The sequence below is a fragment of the Archocentrus centrarchus genome, chromosome 5 (assembly GCF_007364275.1).
Source record: "Archocentrus centrarchus isolate MPI-CPG fArcCen1 chromosome 5, fArcCen1, whole genome shotgun sequence".
In the NCBI taxonomy this organism is placed as follows: domain Eukaryota; kingdom Metazoa; phylum Chordata; class Actinopteri; order Cichliformes; family Cichlidae; genus Archocentrus; species Archocentrus centrarchus.
In genome coordinates, this window is record NC_044350.1 from 5,369,004 (window position 1) to 5,391,614 (window position 22,611).

Here is a 22,611-nt window from a genome sequence, read left to right on the forward strand (position 1 = left end):
ACGTGTACCTTGTCTAGTCACTTCCTGTTTTATTTTGACAGTCTTGTGTTCCCCGTGCTTTGTGTTTAGTTTTGCTTCCTGCGTTATTAGTTTCATTTGCTTCACCTGCCGTGCCCTCGTGTTTCCTCTTGCCCTAATTACCTAATGTGTATTTAAGCCCTCAGTTTTCTTCTGTTCTTTGTCGTGTCGTCGTCCATGTATCTGTTGTGTTTGTTCTCCGTCCCTTGTGTCCCGTAGTTTAGTTCTGGCCTCAGCCCAGCCCAGTTTATTTGTTTATTATCTTCATTTCAATAAAAATACACTAAGTTCATCATCCTGCTCCTGCCACACACCGATATGACAGTAAGGCTACCCAATTGTACCAAAATATTCACAAAAGCATAAATAATGTCTTGTTTTTATTTGAATTCTGATTTCATGGCATTTTGAATAAAATGCCCCCAGCAGAGGCTACTAACTGGGTGTAAAGAAATCTATATACTTATTACATGATTGCAAGCCAGGTGCAGTCAGGGAGAAAATAGAAGAACAATATTATTATGAGGCAGCCCTCAGGACACTTATCCACAAGTGCATGAAACTTTGTGTTTGAGGTGTGATGATGGAAGAGGGGGCTTTTCATTTGCAAGAGTGTGTGAAGTATCTATAAGCATTGCTATCCTTGTGCCAACCTCTCTTTGAGGACTGTGAAAACATTTGGGCTTTCTTCACACCATAACAATAGCTTGCATTATGGTTATGAAAACTAAGTGCTCTTCTGGAATATTTGCCTACCTTCACATGTTTTGTAAAAATTCTAGTTTGGAGAGAGTCCAGGACTTCCAGGTCATAGACAGGCTTGCTCCTGTTTCTTGTCTATAATTGCAAGGGTAGAACTTCATGCCTGCCATTTCTGAATGTTCCTCATATTTCCAAGAGGTTGTAATAACATTGTTGTGAGGAGGCAGGGCATACCTTGGAAGTGCTCTTGCCGGAGGAGGCGGTACTCACGAGTTAATTGAGTCTCTTGTCAGGTATGCATGGCTGAGCCTCCCCGCGGTCCTTAGACAGAAAAGGACACACCACACCCTTATCCACTTCTCTCACCCAGCCCCTCTCACCATACATGGTCATGCTGGGCTAGGCCAGTGTGTTGAATGGGGCTATTTTGGGTGGAATTGTTTGCTGCATACTGGTTACTATGAAACAGCCAAGACTGTGTCTTGGATTTTCCCACGTCTAATTGAGGTGGCAACACTGAGATAATTTTTTATTTATTTTTTTTACAACTGAATGTTTAATTGCACCAGAGCAGAGCACATAGACTTCAGTCATGGCTTATTAAGACTCTAAAACTCAAATCATTGTTTATTTAATTCTGCCTGCTGCCTCTGATGGCATACAGCGCGCGCTCGCTGTACTTAAACAGCACTGCTATTGGGAACTCACTGACTTGTGCTTAGAAGCACTTCCCAAGTGTTCCTCCACCAACCTCCCTTCACTCATCGTGACGAAAAGGAAAAACACTTTTTCAAGTTCTACCCTTGAGATATTAAGAAAATAGCACAAGGAAAAAAAACTGCATCTGTTTCTCTGGCAACTCCTCTCTCAGTCTTCCTGTCACCTCTCAAAGCAGGGCTTATGTAAGGAAGAAACTGTGAATGTGTAGTCTAATGTTAAGTGTTTCTCTTGTGCTATATTTACCATGGAATATAAGTCCATGCACAACGTGTCCCCTTAATATTATATCCCCCTCATATTCCATATACTGTAGACACGCCCAATGAAATATCTGCAGCTTATTTGTAGATATCAACATTATACACTGTATCTATGCCAACTAACATGGTTAAAGCCATAGAAATGAAATATCAATCATTCAGCATCATTCCTTTTCATCCTACTTTTCCTTTGCATTCCATCAACTGCTCCCCTGACTCTTTTATTACCATATGGTTGACATGAGTGAAATGTTTCATTAATTTTAGAATGGATTGGGATAAAATTTGGCAAGAATATGCAGAGCCCTCCATAATTCATTCTTTTAAAGTTTTTGCTGTCTCTCTGACAGCTTTATTTGGGTTTTTCAGCCTAATGACGGCCTCCCTCACTCGCACTAACACCACTTTGGACCTCATATTTAAAATGACATTAAAATTACAATGAAAAGCTATACAAATACAGCACTTTGAGTCAACTTCAAATATTATTCATTTGTTGTGAAATAAAAAGGGAGCAGGCCTCACTCGGCCATAAAACCGCTTGTCAGTCAATTGTCTCATTAATTTTGAAACTCTGAAAATGGGGCCTGTGGATAAAAATGGCTGTACTTCTTAAACAGTTTATGCAAAATATTTGTAAAACCGCTTGAATTAAAGCTGAAAGTCTGCATGTCAATCACACACACACACACACACACACACACACACACACACACACACACACACACACACACACACACACACACACACACACACACACACATATATAAAATGTATGATGATAATGATGATATATTTATATTCCTGCCGTTTGATAAATAATCCTCCCAACCTAACTAAGATATCTAGTAATTTGAGTTTTTTTTTTTTTTTTATAATTAGGAAAACTGTCTTTTTAAGTTGTCACTGAAAACTCTGTAATGGAGAGTGAAAAGTCCAGGATTTTGCAGCTTTTCACAGTTCATCAAACATTTTACAGTTTTCACTGTAAAGTGTTTGATGCACACTGACTGTTCCACCACACCAAATGACTGAATTATTTTACTGTCTTCAGATCCGGAGAACCTTAAAAAACCCAGCTGTCTAATGGACCGGTCTGACAGTGTGTTAGTGAGCCAGTTCTTTTCTGATTAAAACTTGGCTGCTGCAGTAACAGGCACATAGCAGTAACAGAACATATGGTAGTTAAAAAATATAGCAGAGTATGTTTTCTCTTTCTTTGCTCGTAACTGTTTTCCACACTTCTGTTTCATGTATGTTTGTCTTTGCAGAAACACTCTAAAGGACAGACTCTGATGGACATGGTGTGTGAACACCTTAACTTGCTGGAGAAAGACTACTTTGGCCTGACCTTTGCCGACACAGACAGCCAGAAGGTCAGTGAATTGTGTACCACTTTAACCTCTTGGGACATCTCAGTGCATAAACACTGCTCACTTAACAATCTGTATTCCTCACAGCATTTTGGCTGGCTCTCTCGGGTGTGCGCTATCCATCATTCAAAGATGAATGGAAAATGGAAATGTCCATGTTAAGTTTGGGCCTGGACAAAAGACATCTGAATAACTTGTACAACTGAAGAGGAGATGAAAATGCCCCATCTACTCTTTGCAAGATGCATATATGAAATTTAGTGATAGAAATATTTCTCCGAGCCAGAGCTGCTCGGGAGGCAGACACAATTTCATGGGTTGAGTTAAACCTCCATGGAGTGAAGCTAAGTGCCACAGCTGAGAAAAATTTGAAGAGCTAAAAAGAAAAGTTAGATCAAAATGACTTCAGCGACTTCTCTGTGTTTTTCATTTATAACTATGGCAAGGTGGAGGGTAAGCTGGGAGGCTTTCTGCTGTTTTCCAGGCAGTAGCTAAAGGCAAGTTTTAACTTTTAGGTCACACAGGTTAATTAGCTAATAAAATTGTCTTATTGGGTGATTTTTTTTTTCATTTGAAATGAGACAGAATGAGAAAAGTATTGGTTGTCTGAGCATGCGTGAATTTATTTGCCTAGGCTTTAGAAATGTATTAGGTGCTATGCGGCAGTTAACACTAGCAAACTGCAGCAGACTGCATTCATACACTGCACATATCTGCTGATCAGTGCTTAGCAACAAAAAAAAAAAGGAAGCACAAACTTCTTGGACAGGCGGTACCACACGAGAAGACTTACTTGTGAGAAAGTTCTGTTAAAAATGCACCAAAAGACACGAACATCACAAAGAGGTTTGAGAGGTCCATTTCAGTCAGTCTAATTAGCTGAGGTAAAGTCTTGCAGGCAGCTATCTGCTACAGCTGCCTGTGTCACAAATCCTGCCAATCACAGCAGCAGCTGCCCTCTATCCAGATGGATGAGTTCTAAAAAACCACCCAGTCATTATGAACACTATCTATAGAGGCCAAAACCCAAAGCATGTTTACCAGGCTGTAAACATGTTTTGAAATGTTGTAAAGTTATGAATTTCAGCATAGGAGTTCGTGGGCATTAAATCTCTTTTAGAGCCAACTTCACGTTCCTACAAGAGGGAACTGCAGCTTTAGGCATGCGTTGATTTCATTTTCCCAGCCCCTGATGTTGCCCCTGATGCATCTAAGGGTAGAAGTATGTCCTGGGTGCATGCTCAATTTAGTGATCATGCTATATAAATGAACATTTGTGTGAGAACAGTAAGCATATACATACATTAGCTCAGTGCAGTAATTTGAATGGGAAGCGAGAACGCACGCGACAGAATAAACAGCTTGCAAAACATGCAAACTGTGAATTGTTACTAATATAAGGCCTCAGTTACACAGACCTAGAGACTAATCAGCAACCTCCAGTACCTGGGAATGGTGAGTATTCCGGACTGGTTGGTAAGTGGTTGCTGGTCGTCACCAGGTGAAACTGGTCGCAGAGAAGGTGCTGCAACGGAAACCTCCTTGTGTTTGCTTTGTTCGCTAGCAGATTAATGTGGTCGCCCATAGGTTGTTTCTTCAGTTTCACAACCACTTTGTGAGTTATTTGCGAGTGTTTGCAGACAAGTTAGCATCTTCCATACAAACTACAGGTGACCTGCTAATGACCAAAGCAATCACAAGGAGGTTTGCAATGCAGCACCGTTCACTACGTTGCCACCAGTTTCACCTAGTGACACCAAGCAAGTTCTAGCAATCACTTGCTCACTGGTGGATTAATATACATTTTTCTCTAGTGACCGGTGGTTAGTATGGGGTCGCTGACCGGTCTTTAGGCCTGTGTGACTGAGGCAGACTTAAACTTAAATGAACCAAAGGAAAGAATAATCAGAAATCACAGGTATTAACAGTTTCACCACCATCTAAGCACACTCATATATTTAAAATGTCCTATAATAAAGCAGTGTTTTTCTTTTTAGATAGCAAAACAATTATATGGATACACATAAATCAGACACATAATCAGCATTTCATTTGGTTGCATGTTCACGAGATAGTTGCTAACTTGTCTATCATTTGGTACCTGAGGGGACTTTTCAAATTAGGGGATAATTATCGTTGGGTTTTTCATGATGAGCAGCACATTTTTTGTTCTCATGTGCTCATAATCTGTGTTTGTTAATAGAAAAACATTAATTAGTACAGCTTAAACAACCTCACCAAGAGCAAATTTAAAGAACAATTTTCTGGTGACTATGAAAATGTTTATAGTTCTGAACAATGTCTCAGAGAAAGTCATCTGTGAACTGACCTTCAAGATTCACAGCATTATCTGGCTCGTTTTTCACCTCCAGTGCGTATCCACTCGACTTTAGTTTGACTTTGTCAGAATCACTTTTTCTTTGATTCTTTATTCCATCATCTGAGGTTTAATTATTTCTGCTCCTGATAAATGTGCTCTAACATTAATCTCCGGTCAACAAACCAACCTTTTTGACATTTCAAAAAGAAGGTCTGAATATGTTAGTCACGGATTGTTGTTGCTTTGTTGTAAGGTGCACAGACCAGACTTATCACTCAATCATATAATTAACATGGAGCTGATGGGTCCTAGCTGTCAGCTCACATGAGAGCTCTGCGTTTGATGTGGGTCTGGGGTTTTGATTGATATTTTCCCCGAGGGCAGGTATGTGATTGCACAACAGGCTACAGAGGAACCTCCGGCCTTTTAAAGATAGGAAGGATGACAAGACTAAGCCGCTTTTAACATCTGGAGCATATCCTCTGTCCCCATTATTGGCTTGTGTGCACTCTGTCAGCTCACATGCTGTGACTCGACGCGTGCGTGATGGCCGAGGCTTTGGATTGAGCATGATCTCGGACCACACAGACAGGTTAACTCGGGTGCTTGAGAGGTAACCGGGCCTGAAGTTCAAATATTTTCCTGTCTCTGAGTGTAGGTACGGCTGTAGCTTAGATCAATATGACAGTCTCATCAAAGACCGGCTTATCAGGGCACAGCTTGAGCCAACTGTCTGGGGTCAGTGCTGATTGGTAGACCAAACAAGCTTGAGAATTGAAATGTCATTTCAGATGCCCTTTCTCTGTCTCAGTTGGGGCAAGAAGAACTTAATCTTTGCTCTCCAAGAGAACATTTATTCTCTGTGATTTCTTTATAAAGGGAAGTTGAAAAAGCAAGTGTGAAATATTGACTCGGTGATTAAAAGTTCTTTCTGCTTTTCTGCAAAGAAACTCAAATCAGCACCTTACTAATTGTGCACTCGTTACCCTTAGGTGCTAGACGGTAGATTCAGGGGGACAATTAAATGCCTATGGCTCGTTAGAGTATTAAGCAGTATGATTAAACAGCAGAGGATTAACACTGGAGGCAAACCATCAGAAATACAGTTTGCAGTTTGTCTGTCCGGGCCACGGGGTTGCACCGTAGTGTCACAGCCCTTCATGGTTTCACTCTGATACCAGCTGTCACGAAGACTGTCTGCACTAATAAACAGCTTCTGTGTGGTATTCAGGTTAATGAAGATCACTGTCACCTCTCTGCATCATGGACAGCTCAGAACGATGCTGCATGCAGCAAACACCTGTTTTTATGTCTGTAAGCATAAGGATCAGATTTACATCAAAATAAATACCCACTGAAACAAGAAACTTCTATTCTCTAATGTGATTTTTGGAAGTAGTCTTTTCCTCTAGCCCCACTATAAGGTTCACTTTTCTGATTTCTGGTGAAGCTTCTTGGTAACTGTCGATAGACTGGTTTAAGCTTCAGTGATTCTTATGAATGACTTGAGCAATCTCTTAAATTTCCTTCTTGGATTTTTCCTTTTTTGCCATCATAAAGTTAAAGTTGGTTTTGAATTTAATATATCCACAAATACTAATGGATACCTGAGATTTGGAATAGATGCAATTGTCACCTTAATAATTCTGGTACTTTTCATCTCAAGTTATCACCAGAGCGAAATTTTTCACTGTTCTTAACTTGGGATATGATTTGATTATTGTGCTGAGCAGCAAATGTGAGCATGGTAGCATGCTGTGCCAAAGTCACAGCCCTGCAAACATGCCTGTGGACTCAGCTACATTTTTACATTGAAGTATGTGTTTTACTTTGTTTTAATTAAAACTACAAGGCTTTTTTTGGTTGACTGAAACAATCTAAACAATAGAAACAGTAGAAACAAGGCATAAATAAATGTAATAAGTGGATGGAAGGGCAGAAGAAGATTCCACGGGACCCCAACAAGGATAATCATTTTGTTTGTTTGAGCCATTCAGAGGTGGAGTTGCTGGTGTGTTTCGGATCATTGTCCTGCTGTAAAACCTGAGTGTGTTTGAGTTTGAGCTTGAATCATGAACTCTGACCTTAACTGAGGCAAGTGAATTCCTGCAGTTCTTTAGATGTTGTTCTGGGTACTCCTGGATGAGTCGGAGATGCGCTCTTGGAGTAATTTTGGTAGGATTGCCACTCCTGGGAAGTTTTCTCCATTTGTGGGTAATGGCTCTCACCGTGGATCGCTGGAGTCCCAGAGCCTTAGAAAAGGCTTTTAAGCCTTTCCAGAGTGATAGATGTCAGTGACTTTGTTTCTCAGCTGGCAGATGGCATGATGTGTTGTTAAAAACTGCATTTTGTATTTACTCGGGTTATCTTTCTCAAATATTAAAATTTATTTGATGATCTGAAACATGTACAGTAAGTGTGACAAATACACAAAAAATAAGAAAACGGGAAGGGGGCAAATACTTTTTCACAGTAGTTTTTTCAAAGTAAGAGTACTTGTGGGAAATATTTAAATTGTCTGACGGCTGTCTGAACAGCATGAGTTACAGCTGCTGTTACAAGTGGGTCCGCACGAACTCCTCTGCTAGTGAAATGCTCTGGCAACCAAATCTGAAATGGTGCCCCCGTTGGTGATCCGGTTCGCGGCACAATCAGATGTTATGGGATCAGATAGGTAACTGGCTGACAGTTAATTTGCAGTGCAATGAAGAAACATGCCTGCTCTCTGCATGTTTGAATGCCTCCGCGGGGGAGGGCTCAGTTTCTTTGTTTACCATATGGAGAGGCTTTCATAAGGAACACACACACGGCAATTAGAGTAAAATGTGACACTGGGGTGTGCATTAGCCATGTTTCCAGTCTACCCTGTGTGAATTCTGCCTTCTGTCTTTCAGAATTGGTTGGACCCCTCTAAGGAGATCAAGAAGCAGATGCGCAGTGAGTGTCTTTTCCAAGTAGCTGTAGTGTATTAATATTTTAAAATTCAATTAGCAGAGATATAAAATTAGCTTTGTTGCTGATTGTACTGCAAAATTTCAGCTAAATTGCTAAAAAACATTCAAAAACGGGCTTCTAATTAACACTTTTTTAATGTTATACTACATACATATATATACATATATATATTTAAGCTTCCTGCTCTTAATGCAATCTCTTATCAGACTCTCCATGGCACTTTGCCTTCGCTGTCAAGTTCTACCCTCCTGACCCGACCCAGCTCATGGAGGATATTACCAGGTAGTGTGCTGACACACACTTCTACAATATTACCTCTGGCTGTGCTCTCAGATGCTCCTCACAATTATTCAAAGGATAAATTGCTAACACACGTCAGCTCTGCAGATAATTTCCTTTTTTTATATTCCCATTGATGTATGTTTACATAAAAGCATTGTAACAATTCTCATGGCATATTTGCCCCAGTGTCAAAGCAGCCCAAATCCCTCTCTCCTTTTGAAGGATTAGCCCCGGAATGCTACTAACTGCCATGGATTAACTAGGCTGAATACTTGTTGGAGCTTGCATTGGCTCAGGCTTGTTTGACTGCCAACACTCCCTTCTTTCCTCCCCTTTCGTCTCATCTGACAGATACTACCTGTGTCTGCAGCTGAGGGATGACATGCTGTCAGGTCGGCTGCCGTGCTCGTTCGTCACTCACGCCCTGCTGGGCTCCTACACCGTGCAAGCCGAGCTGGGAGACTATGACCAAGATGACCACGGCTCTGACTACGTCAGCGATTTCCGCTTTGCTCCCAATCAGACACGTGAGCTGGAGGAGAGGGTGATGGAACTCCATCGAAACTACAAGTACTGGAGACACTCTATTGTATAAATGAAACTTTTGTGTATCTACATATGTCTTAGGGTGATCGTCTGAGGAGTTTTCAGTTGTATCTAAACACTCCATTATGCATATGGCTGATAGATGCTGTCACATTACCATAGCATCTGTCATTGAGATGTACACGGTGTGAATCTTGCCAGTGTGACAGCACCTCTCATTTGCAGTGCAATGCTACGGCATTGTTTTTTGACATTCTCCTAAATTTGGGGAACTCAATGGGAGGCACTTAGAAGTGAATATATCAAGCATATTCAAATGCTGCTCCCACTGTACAAGATTCTGGATCTATTATTTAAGAAGGTCTGGTACACATATTGTTATTATTCTGCTCTTATTCCAGGGGGATGACTCCAGCAGAGGCTGAAATGAACTTCTTGGAAAATGCGAAGAAATTGTCCATGTATGGAGTAGACCTCCATCATGCTAAGGTAGGCTATTCCAGGATTCTTTTTCAGGCTTCAACAATGCACTCTGTGTTGCTCCTGAATAATTTCTGCTTGTGTCTGCCGCAGGATTCTGAAGGGATTGAAATAATGCTGGGTGTCTGTGCCAATGGTCTGCTGATTTACCGTGATAGGCTGAGGATCAACCGCTTTGCCTGGCCAAAGATCCTTAAGATTTCATATAAGAGGAGCAACTTCTACATCAAGATAAGACCTGGAGAGGTATGCATTATGGTTAAGGACAACAAAAGGGCACTTCATCTAGTCTGTTTAGAACACAATCAAAGAAGATGGGGCTCTGGTTCAAGGAAATATCTCTTTCTATTGTATTTTGAGGAGAGTGAAAATTTAAGATTGGGTGGGCTCATTTTTAAATAAAAGGTGGACCTAGCCACCAGGACATCACGCATTGGTCAGTGAAGTCCCATTGTGACATGGACGTAGACTTCTATATAATCAGACTTCAGGAGTCAACTCCTACTGACCATTAGAAAGAACACAGGCTTCACTTTTCATACCTGGAAGCTGTGACCATATTTTACATACAGTCTATGAGATTTTTGAAGCCAGCCTAACTATTTTTTTTTTCCTCTCCGTCTCCTGACTTCACATGTTGAGCATAAAACTTGAGAGTGATGAACATATTATAGAAAACAAACATGTTGCAGAAAATGTTAACCTATTCCTCATACAAAGGAAGAATTCTTTTATTGTTTTAAAGCCACAGCAGAAACGAATGTGTGGAAACTACCAGCACAAACTAAACACTGCCTTATACCTTTACTTTTGCTCCGCTGCATGATTAGGGTCTGTAGTTTGACCCTCCTCATTGTGCTGGGCGCTGCTGCAGCTTATCCTCCATGCTGAGCCTCAGAGTGTCAGGCTGTCTGGGCGAGACCCAGTCAAGTGACAGAGTCGCACAGTGAGCCTGTGATAGCGCTAAAGAAAGAAGTCTTTTAACAGAGCTGCTGCAGCTGCAGCCACAGTCAGAACAGAAGGATAAAGAGTGTAAATATAGAGCCATGAAATTGTTTTCCACTCATTTGCTCCCAGCCTCTCAACACTGGATGTTATCCTTCCTAGCTCTGATCTGCTCCCTTCTGTCCAGTTTGCATAATAATGTTAATAATATGTTAGCTTATATATGAACCTAAGCATTGTGCCAGTAGTGTTTTGCAAGCACACCGCAAAGACTGTTTGTATTGATTGGGTCCAGTGTTCATTCACATATACGATATTATATATTTATAGATTTTTTTGGTCCATGAAACTGATATGCCCTTCAGCAAAACAGAGTAAACACACCTGGTGCTGTACCCAGCTCTCGCCTTTTCTTCATATTTCTCTGTCTCTTTGTTCCCTCTCCCTCCTAGTATGAGCAGTTTGAAAGTACAATCGGTTTTAAGCTTCCCAACCACAGAGCTGCCAAGAGGCTGTGGAAGGTCTGCATCGAGCATCACACCTTCTTCCGGTAAGAATCGATCCCCTCTCATGGTTGGAGGGTTTTTTTCGTTCAGTGGCCATCAAAGCAAAGCAAACACTTCCATGTGTACACTTCATTAGGTGCAGTTGCTCAGGCTACTATCACGGCCACCTTGGCTTTGCTAGTAAACGTATAACTTATATGCTGATTTAGCCTCACAGAAGTGTGCAGGAGGTTCACACATACTGGGACTGCATGATAAAGCGCACTATGTGATAGCATGCACATTACAATTACATATATTATACAATGCTAAAAGAAAAGTCAGTTTTACATTAAAGGTCAAGCCAGTTTACATGCAAAAGTCATCTCAAGGTGCTTACATTGAAAGGGAAAGACCCTGCAATATTGGAGAGAAAACCTCAACAATCGGGCAGGCCCTATGAGCAAGCACTTGGTGACTGAAAAAACTGCCTTTTAACAGGAAAAGGCCGCTAGTGGACCCAGGCTCAGGGAAGGGCAGCCAGCTTGGGTCGGTGAAAGAGAAGAAAATTGCTGCCTCAATCTCTGGCTGGTCAACAACTGTTGTATTGTAATAGGAACATATGGAGAAGCACTGAGTTTTAGGATCAGCTGTGTGTGAAATCACACTTAAAGGACAAAATCCTTTCGTGGACCAGAAGCTGTGAAAAGAGTCTCACAAAGTGTGAATATATGTGTCTGTGAACAAATCATTTGAGACATTTATATGCACGGGCAGCTTTCCAAATGCAAATCTTGTTGAATCTGTGAATTTGAAGCTGAAAACATAATCTACATGGAGAGTACTGACATTTATTTCAAGTTGGGCTGCGTTTGTAAAAATTGGTTAAAATCTTCTATTTATTCAAGTGTTAAAAAATGTCTTTGCCTTCGAGCGATCGAGATCATTTGCTTATCGCAGTTTGTTTTTACAGGCTGGTATCCCCTGAGCCTCCCCCTAAAGGGTTCTTGGTGATGGGCTCAAAGTTTCGATACAGTGGAAGGACACAGGCTCAAACCAGGCAGGCCAGTGCTCTCATAGTTCGGCCTGCTCCTCACTTTGAGCGGTCAACTAGTAAGAGGTACCTGCTGTCCCGGAGCTTGGACGGAGGTGAGCGCTGCCGTCGTGCCCCATTAGATGTGTTCATGGAGAGTCTAAATATGTATTTTTTTATTTATATAGCTTGACTTTGAACAGAGGCTCCAATCTGTATGTTAAGCTAAACTGCGTTTTCTCATCTTAATCTATGGAAGGAAGCAAATAAAGTGTTCTTCCCAGAATATCAAACTCTTCTGATCTGTCTGCCCAACAGAGTTCTCACGGCCGGTATCAGCCATGTGTGAGAACCACGACGGCCTGTCCCACCGCAGCATCAGTGAGCAGCGACGTCTCCACAGCCCCTCTGGGGACGAGCAGGAGACGGAGCTGGAGCCCAGTTTGGAGCAGGACGAGGAGGAGAAGGAGCATGAGCATGGCCAGGAGATGGAGCAGGACAAAGACCAGGACGGCAGCGTCACTCCGAGCAGGAAGAAAGAGATCATGGTAGTAAAGGCTTCCTGATGGACATTTATTGAGTTTCAAATGACAGAAGGTCTAAATGCATAGTTTTAGTTAACTTGCCCACAACTCTGTCTTTAGTGCAGGGAGTTGGCAGAGGCTGCGGGGGGGATGATGTAAATAGGTGCAGTGCAAGCTTCTCAGTCCAGCTGAGCTTTATCCAGGAGGGGCATAACGCTGTGGCAGCTTTGGTGGATTTAGCATTTACTAACTCTTCTCCTTTCACTCAGGCTTACATGCTTACTCTGCACTGCTCATAAATCCTGCTAATGGCTTTACAGTTTTTAACCCTTTCTCGTAATGCTGAGAAATGCAGACTCAAGTCATGCGTCTGTTTACTAACATGCTTTGCTTTTTCTATTTTTAAACTCCTGCTGGCGAGAAGGAGGAGGCTGGGTCACCAGTTGACAGTAAACAGGAGGTATTTGGTGTCTGGTGATTTGGTCTCTGTCTGTATACTGTCTTTATCATGAAGTCCATCTTTATCTAATTGGTCCTCACCCTCTCTGCATATCTTTCACCGGGTTTGTCTCTGTACCTGTTGCTGTCATCACAAACAAATCAAAACAAACTATACCGCATTGAAGCACATAAACAAGTCAAAGGTTGCAGTGGACGTATTGGGAACAGTTAGGCATCCCAGCAAACATTTGAAATACACTGATTGGTAAAATAGGTGTAAGGTCAATTTTAGATGGTCTAGATTTATATATAGCAAATATAAATAAAATGTAGTAATGCTTATACTTTTATTAAACTTTAAAAATTTACTGGGATGCCTTTATTTTCTAATTTCAATTTCAGAATCTTGGCATGGTATCTAATGGCAATGTCTATGCTTTCTGTTTGCCTGCTTGTCCTCTTACTGACTTATCACCTTGTCTCTGCATCTGACCTTGTTCCTGCACTGTCTTACCCTGCACTCTTCACCTTTGACCCCTCTCTTGCTCATCCATTGTCCTGCCCCAACTCAGCTCTCTCAGTTGGACCAGGAGGCTACTCCTCGGCACAAACAGGAGGTACAGGTTCTTGGATTTGGCTCTTGTGCTTCTTGTCCTGTGTGCCTTTTACAGACTTAGGTTTGCCTGCATCTTTTCAGTCAATTTATATTTGATTTATTTGGATATTTGAAACATCCAACGGCAAATCTCCAGTGTTGCTTTTGCAGACAGACATGAGCTTCTCTCCTTCCTTAAGTGCCTATAATGCATTGGTGCATTCTTCTCTGCCTAGTGCTGGGAAAAGCACTCAGATGCTTGACTAAAGTGAATGCACTGGTAGAAGTTCTCCATTTTTAGTTTGAATTACAAAGTCCTTCATTCAGAGCTTCACTTTAAGTGCAGCAACATCCTCAGAAAACATCAACAGTAAGAATGCTTATCTTCAGCAGCACTTCACATTGAATAATCTAGCAGTATTATGATAGCAGTATTCACCACATGTACTAAAAAAAACCCTTTGATTTTATGACCAACTAATTAATGGAGAATATTGGCCCAGTTGGCTCGAGCCATTTTATGTAATTTATTTCCTGTCTTAAGACACCTTAAATCATTAACGTTAACACTGACAGACAGACAGACAGACAGACAGACAGATAGACAGAAAGATAGATCGACCGATCGATAGATAGACAGATAGAACTTTATTGTCATTGCTCAGTACAAGTACAAGACAACGAAATGCAGTTAGCATCTACCAGAACTGCAAATAGTAGCATTGTGCAAAGTCATAGGAGTGCAAATATGAAAACTGTGCAGTTACAGAGTGCAACAAAGTAAAAAGTATTATGCAATTACAGATAAAATGGAAGTGCATAGTGCTATTATGACAGAGTGTGATAAATATGAGATAGATGTGGTAAATAAGAATATATTTAAGATCTATGGATATGTATAAATGCAGTATAAATGTGTAGAATGGTGAAATAAGTTATAATATTTACAATGTCCAGTGAACATAATGTAAGGTTAGTCCAGTGTGTGCAATGTGGGCAGTAGTTGTCCTGATGTGATGTGATGTAGTGGGTAGTTATGAGTGAATTGAGGAGTTCAGTGTTGTAACAGATTGTGGGAAAAAGCTATTCCCTCCAGAGATCTGGACAAGCAAAAACTTGAAGCTAGAGACACGCTGTACCTCAGCTCTGTTGATCTGGACAGGAGTGTGTTTGTGTCTGTTTTTCCTGTAGTCCACAATGAGCTCTTTGGTCTTCTTGGTGTTGAGGGTGAGGTTGTTAGAGGAACATCATGCCGCTAGGTGCTGGATCTCCTCCCTGTAGGCCGGTTCGTCATTGTCATTGGTGTGACCGACTGCTGTGGTGTCATCTGCAAATTTAATGATGATATTAGATCTTTACAGTGGCACGCAGTCATGGGTAAACAGGGAGAACAGCAGGGGACTCAATACGCATCCTTATGGCATGCCGGTGTTTAGAGTGAGGCTGGAGGACATTTGATTGCCCAGCCTCACTGCCTGGGGTCTGTTTGTGAGGAAGTCCACAAACCTGTTCCATGGGTTGTTGATTCCCAGGTCACTGAGTTTGGACACCAGTCTGGTGGGGATGGCTGTATTGAAGGCAGAGCTGAAATTGACGAACAGCATCCGAACATAGCTGTTTTTATTGTCCTGGTGGGGGAGGCAGAAGGAAGAGCCATAGAGATGGTGTCCTCAGTCGCTCTGTTTGAGCGGTATGCAAACTGGTGAGAATCCCGTGATGTGGGAGTGCTGCTTTCAAATGACTGAGGACCAGTTTCTCAAGGCACTTCATAACAGTAGGTGTGAGTGCAACAGGAGAAGTCGTTCAGGTAGATTGGTAGTACTAAAATGTCAAAGTCTGTGGCAAGATATACTGTTGTGTTAGATGGTTAATGTTCACACATTTGTCACTATTTTGGACTGCGGTGTTAGTACTCCAGGTGGAAGTTTTTTAAAGGCTTTAAAGAGGACCTATTATGCTTTTCTTTGTTTTCTATCATATATGCGCTGTTGCAGTCGTCGATGGCTATTATAAAACAGCCCCAGTTTTAAAAGGTGAGGTTAGTCTACATACAAATAATTCCTCTGAGCCTAAAACTCAGACTTTAGACTGTTCCAAACAGATATAATAGAGAGGGGAGATCCCTAATATGGCCATCGCAGCAGCCCCACCCACCTGCTATCTATTCCTGTTTGCTCTGTTTGTGAGGGACAGACATCAGCATAGATCAAAGACAGGAAGTAAAATGACTCATTTCATGTCCCTTTCAAATATGTTTTCCCTCTAATGATGCATAGCAAAATCCAGTGTCCCCATTGTGTGCACATATACATTCCAGCATAGTTTATATCTGCAGGGGGTATTTCTCAGGTACAGTATTTACTGTTATACTTTTAGTGGAGATATATAGAACACAAAGAGGGACTTTTGCACTAGAAAGCTTGTAACTTTGGGAAATACGCTGTTGGTGTGAACAGCCATTCTTCAGATGAACTTCTGAATGTTTTTATGCAGATAAAAGGAAGATGGATTTTGTTTCTAATAATAGTCGTGTTCCATCTTTCCAAGAACAAAGCAGACAGAATTTTGATTACTGAATAGTGTTATTAGATGCTTCATATTCATTTTGTCTTGCATCCATTTTGCAGTGTGTGTGTGCGCCTTGATTGTTGTGTTCATTTGTGTTTTGAAAACTAATTCTGTTGTAACTTATTGAAACTCTGTTGGAGCTTCAATAAGCATCTTAAATGTCAGTGAACACCAGCACAAAGGAGCAAAACAGTAGCGTAATCGCTAGTTGGCATAAATGTAAGGAGTTCACGTGGCATCCTCTCCAGTGTACATGAAGTATTATCTCATAATGCATGTCAGAAATGTGAGTCCTCATGGACTGTTGTCTTCTGCTCGCTCTCCTCTAGTTTCTCGATAAGTCGAAGGATGTCTTGCTGAAGCACCAGGCCAGCATCAACGAGTTAAAGAGAGCCTTGAGGGAGCCCAACAGCAAGCTGATGAATCGTGAGAAGCGCCTGTCAGCGACCTCCCCGACTGGCACACCAGAGAAGAAGGCTGTGAGTTGGGGCTGAGGGCGGGGCTGTGTTGTGGAGGGCTTTTAAGTCCATTACGGTCAATATCTGAAATCCAGCGACCTCTAAAACTTGACATTCCATTAAAGGCCATCGATATTCCCATGAGGCCAGTGTCCTCGTTTTCACTGCTCAAATCTAGGCAAAACAGACCATGTTTTCTGTCACTTGTTACTTGTTACTTGTTTTGCAGGTTTTTAAATGCTTTTTTTTCATGTTTTTTTTTTTAGCCCCAAGACATACTGCACAGTTATATGATAAAACAAAAAACATAGCAATTGAGTGTGATTGGTGAAGATAGGTTTTGTTTTCCCTGCAGGCATTGCAAACAGGTATCTCCTTTGCAAAGATATTACGGCTGTTGGGAACAAACATACAAATCCGCAGTTTATTTTAAGACATGCATGTAATGAATTGCATTCCGTCTTTCTCCGGAATACCAGGATAATTCTCACAATATCTCAGAGGGGCTTGAAGATGACTGACAAGTAGCACACAAGGAAACATCTTGATGAGATTAGATCCGAGATGTTTTTGAGATTTGCACAATGTCAGGCACTTGAGAACTAATCAGTCAGTCATTTCTTTCCCCTTGATTGCCTAACAGATAGATATTTTTCTTTATGCTAGATCACAAAATCTCCTCAGCTTTGATCGTATTGTGGTAATAAGGCTTTTAAAGATGAGATTGGCCTCTTCAGATAGGATAGTCTTTGCTGGTGCCTACGTTGCCTTCAGACAATCTCTCATCTGCTGTCTGCCACAATCAGATTATACCCATAGAATGTCAAATGTTGTCTGAAGCAGAAAATGTAATCTGCTCTGTGCTTCATTCCAGAGGAGGGGGTGGGTGGGTGGGTGTGGTGGGTGTGGGGTATTATTCTGTTTGAGTGACATTCGAAAGCTGGGGAAGTCTTGCTGCTCTTTACTGTTTCCAAGAGATTTAGGGGAACTCAGGTCTTTGATGTTGTTGCAGAAAAAAAATATTTGCATTGCAAATGCCTGCAGATTTGCTTATGTGGATTTGGTGGCTGTCAGGTACATGGAACTGCATGATTTCAGTTTGAAGTTCATTAAAAAGTTTCTTCAGAACAACTCACTTGTGCCCTGTTAACACTGATTCTTTCTGCCTTTTCCAGTTTCTCTCTTTTGCTTGAAGTTGTATCTTACAGAAGCACTCTAATGGCTGTTCTTCCTTCTCTCTTTTAAACCCTCTATTCTGCCTCGTGTCGGCCAGTTGGTGGGTCGCGCAATGGGAAAGGAACCTGTTAACAGTCTGTCTGTTGAGGGTTTCGTCCAGAAGACTCTTGTGGCTTCACCTGAGGTTGCACTTCTCTTACTCTCTCTTTCACAAAGCAGTTTACTGTTTATTGCATTTATGGGTTAATGCTATGCAATTGCTATTATGTAGTGCTGCCACTCCACACCCAGCAAAAATTTGCTGAAAAGATGACTTTGCCAGACATCTGAACAGCACTGGTTGAAATTACCTCTTTGTTGGTCACTGAAAAACAGCTTTACACCTAAATTTGGTTGAAAAGTAAAATCCCACTCTTAGAGCAAAAAAAAAAAAAATTTTTTTTTTTTAAATTATGACACGTATTACAATGATATGCATATATAGCAAACTTATTTACATGGACGTAGCATCTGGGTCAGAAATATAAAGCGGAAGTACACTTTCCTGCTGAGTTTATGGACCCAGTCACTCATTTCAGGTCATACTATGTTTCAAAAGGATTATCTGTGGTATGAAACCGCATGCTCATTGGGTAATGAGTTGTCAATCACAACTCATCAGCGAATGAGCAGTTTCAGAGTCAGACCCAACCCTCCTCACCAAGTCTCACAAAGATAACTGAGACTGCTCTGTAGGATTAGACCAGTCATAATTTTGCTCACAGATTAGTCGAATGTTTCAGAAAAATAAAGGGTGAGTCACTTAAAGCCACAAAAAAAAAAAATTAAAAATTACCCCCTGGCAAACGCAAGCCTGATGTTGATGTTGCCGTGGTAACAATCGGCAACACCTGCTCTGACTAGTGGCACTGAACAACACAAAGGAAAATAGGGTTTATATAATGTGGTGTACTAATGTTGTTGAGGAGCGAGAAATGAGAAGGAAAAGAACTGTTACTGCAAATATACAGCAGCGAGGACACTTTGCCCCAGGAAACCATCCTGAGCCCGACTGAAGAATTAACAAAAGTACTGAGCCTTTCCATATTAAGAAGCAACTGCAACCAAGCTGTGTTACGGGTATTTTATGCAACGTGTTTCCTACACTGTTTATTACACACTTAAAAACATCCTCGTGGCTGCAGAATTCTTCCAAAGCAAAAACATTTTCTGCAAGGCCAAACCGAGCTGAGCTGTTAGATGCTGGTTTTTCTTCTCTGTATTTACCCAGAATTTGCTGTAAGGTTTAACATAAAAACGACTAAACTACTTGGTGCAGCTGATAAATGTGATGTCAACATCTACCAACCTTTGGGTGTCTTTAATCAATGAGTTAGCAGGTTTATATCTAAAGATGAGGATTTTCAACAGGCTCAAAAAATTATTCTTAATAAATCAAAGCTGTTGTGACATCTGGCAAATTGATATTTTTATTGTATTTTTTTTAACATCTTTTCACCAAGTTTTTGCAGGGTCTGATGTGAGTGTAAATTTGAACTGCATCAAATGCACAGCCCATTTTCAATGACTATTTTTGGATTAAGTAAAAACCAAGACTGGCTTACCAGATTTAGCTAAAAAGTCTGTCCATGGGTGTCTGGTGCTTGGTGGATCAATTGTCTGTTGTTTAAGAAGCACATTTTGGATAGTTAATACAGCTTTTTACCATAACTTCACTATGTACAAGTTGTACATTGTGGCCCCTTTTTTGTTATTGAAGTCATTGCGTAGATTTCATTGTGTGCAGTAGCTGTGCTTGGCATGTCTAACTGTGTTTAATCTATACCAACATGTAGGGCTCTGAGGAGTGGGTATTGATTGAAAAACAAGAACCTTATCAACAAGACCATGACTGGAAGGCAGAAGAAAAGAACAAATCTCTCACACCTGATTCCTCATGGGAGAAAAAGGGTCTGGAAAAAGAGATAGACGTTACCAAGATGATACATAAGGAGGTAGCAGGGTATGACAGAAAAGAAATGAAAAGCCATATTGATGAGTTTCCATCAACAAAATCGTCCAGAGAGGCAGATGTATGCTCTGAGCCTCGGCGTTTTGTGATCCAATTATCTGAGCATGCAGACTCGTTTCAAGAGAAATCTCAGAGCAAACCAGCTCAAGCCTCAGACCCTGAGGCGAACAGCGATGCAACCCCGGGCTCGCGGCACATAAAGGAGCATACGGCTTCTAAACCGAGAAAAAAGAGGAGACCCCAGAGCTTAAACCTGGGAATGCCTGGAGAGCACATGTACAGGAAAGGAGGCGGTGATTCGACTGAAGAAGAAAATGAGGGTTCAGACTCGGACAACAACTCGGAAAACGCATTTAAAAGAGGAAATCATTGTGAGTCGCCCCCAGTGGCAATGATGAAAGATGATAAGGGATTAGGAAAGGAGCAGCCTGTCAGGGTCTATAAAGACAGCAAACAAGAGGGTAAGTTAGTTGGAGAAAGCAGTGAGGTCTCTACCCACGGAGCAGAGCAGGTAAAGAAAAAAGCGAGCCATGTTGGGACAGCAGAAATTGATTTAGGCTCAGTGAATGGACCTGAAAAGATAGAACATGACAGTTTATTATCAGGCGCTAAAGGAGAGTGTGTGCTGAAGGTGCGAGGGAAAGGCTTCATTGACAACAAAGAGCTAGCAGAGGTTAAACTGCGACAGGTCAGGACACACGAAAGAAAGATCAGTAGCTCTGGAGGAGAGGATGTTGAGGGTTTTATGGGCGACAAAGGTCAGAGGACATCTCTCCACCGACTGTCAGGCAGCGCCTACCAGTCAGAAATTACCAGGATTGTTCCTCTCAAGCCGGAGCGTTCGAAGAGCGTCACGTCTAAGGACGAAAGAGACCGAACAGGACAGGACGATCCCAAACGGGGCATCAGAAGAGAATACCGGTGGTCAGTTGGCTCTCCGGAGGGATCCTCAGACCTTAACTGGACCGACGTCTCCACCTTTCATCCAGCGTTTGCTTCAGACCTGGAGGGTATTGCTAAAATCGAGCATCCAGATGACAGCTTTCAGTCTGGTAGAGGGTACACAGAGAGTCAGTCATTTGGCTCAAAGGTTTCAGGGCTTCCTAAAATGGCTCCTCCAGCTCCACCGGTGAAAACACAGAAGGCCCGAGAGTCCGTACTAATACTCCGTAACAGCCGAAATGCCAGCAGGGAGCCGAGCCTGGACGCAGCCAAGAAGAGACACTCGGTAACTCCTTATGGCATCTGCTATTCAGTCATTGGAAACAAAGCATGAGCTTCAGACAGACTTCAGCATGAGCACGCCATTTTTCTTTTTTCTGCGTTTTCAATGACTTGAAACACTCATCCATCTTGCCTGTTCGTGCCTGTATGAAGAGCAGGCAGAGCGGTACCTCTGCTCTGTCTTGTGGCAGTCAAAAAGTGTGGACATTTTCCCATAAGACAATCCAGTTTATCCCCTCCCATTGCCCCGCTTGACATGCACCACACTGTCTGGCAAATCTGTACAGCTCAACACTGGCTGTGAAAGTTTAAGCATACCAGAAAAAAATGTCACATTTTGGTTTTTGGTTCATCGTTTCCAACTCCTGAGCCTCAAATTTCCTTCCAGCTCACATTGTTCTCTGTCAGAGGGTGGCAGGCTCACATATTAGCATCGCTCTGATGATTTATGCTCATCTCCATGCCATTTCCAAGCTGGAAATACAAAACAAACGATTTATTGCATATGAATGTTACAAATTAAATCACTCATTTGTGAAAGAAATGGGGAAAATGTACTGTCATCCATTACTTTGTTAGAGAGCTAATATCTTCCAAAATTAGAGATAAATGGAGTATAGAATTGGTTTGCGCACAAAAGATTGAGAAACCACATCAAACTGATAACCCTTAAAAAAAAAACCCCACAGAATTTACAAACTGTCGCTGGATCCTTCACATGGGTGGTAATAAATCAGAAATCATGCGTTGCATTATTTCCATTTACCCTCACCTGGATTGAAAGCCCAGCGGTGTTCTAAATACACCAGTTCCTCCAACTGTGAAAGCCCAGCAGGCAGCAAGCAGACAGACACCACAGCTCAGTGCCTGACACAGTCAGATTTGCTGCTTTCATTTCACTGTTGGTATCATTGGGAGCTTGCACGTGTTTGGCACCGGAATGAAAGGAATTTGGAGTGAATAGACATGACAGCTTTCATCATTCCCCACCTTTTCATCTGAGTCAAGCTCTTGCGTATATTGGATTAAACAGGCATGAGAAGAGGTGTTGCGTAGCTCTCAATGTGCGAACAGACCTCACCGGCGAGTGACAATCATATTAAGATCTGATTGAAGTGGGAGCGGTGGGGGGGGTGGGGGTATGGGAAAATATTAAGGTGCTCCTCCAAACATGTGGATCCACTCTCAGTCATTTTGACAGGCTTTGAAATTCATCCCAGCACTTTTTGATTAGAAATGTAACATCATCATTTGACTGTGTTTGTATTTGAAATTCAAGGTGAACAGTTTTGCAACAATTGCTCAGTTAGTGGATGAGTGGCTGCTCTTAAACCAGAAACCTGCTCATTATACAAAGTGCATGATTTTCTTGTCCTGCCCCTGCTAATGACTACAAATGGCTGTAGATATGTTTGCTGCAAAAAGCTCACCTCTTTTCTGTCCTCTAAACTCTATCCCTGTTTGCTTTGCCACTGTAGAGCAGTCCTTGAAATTT

At 41.7% G+C, this 22,611-nt stretch overlaps 1 protein-coding gene across 1 annotated transcript in view; it reads left to right on the top strand.

Moving 5' to 3' along the window:
* The window catches only part of LOC115780082 (band 4.1-like protein 1), a 93,769-nt gene that overhangs the window by 59,295 nt on the left and 11,863 nt on the right, over window positions 1–22,611 (top strand). The window contains exons 4-15 of the mRNA XM_030729050.1: window positions 2,972–3,076; window positions 8,288–8,330; window positions 8,555–8,630; window positions 8,982–9,200; window positions 9,578–9,665; window positions 9,750–9,902; window positions 11,054–11,151; window positions 12,060–12,235; window positions 12,438–12,667; window positions 13,068–13,103; window positions 13,657–13,701; window positions 16,577–16,726. Coding sequence (XP_030584910.1) covers window positions 2,972–3,076; window positions 8,288–8,330; window positions 8,555–8,630; window positions 8,982–9,200; window positions 9,578–9,665; window positions 9,750–9,902; window positions 11,054–11,151; window positions 12,060–12,235; window positions 12,438–12,667; window positions 13,068–13,103; window positions 13,657–13,701; window positions 16,577–16,726 — 1,419 coding nt within the window. The remainder of the gene's footprint in view (window positions 1–2,971; window positions 3,077–8,287; window positions 8,331–8,554; window positions 8,631–8,981; window positions 9,201–9,577; window positions 9,666–9,749; window positions 9,903–11,053; window positions 11,152–12,059; window positions 12,236–12,437; window positions 12,668–13,067; window positions 13,104–13,656; window positions 13,702–16,576; window positions 16,727–22,611) is intronic.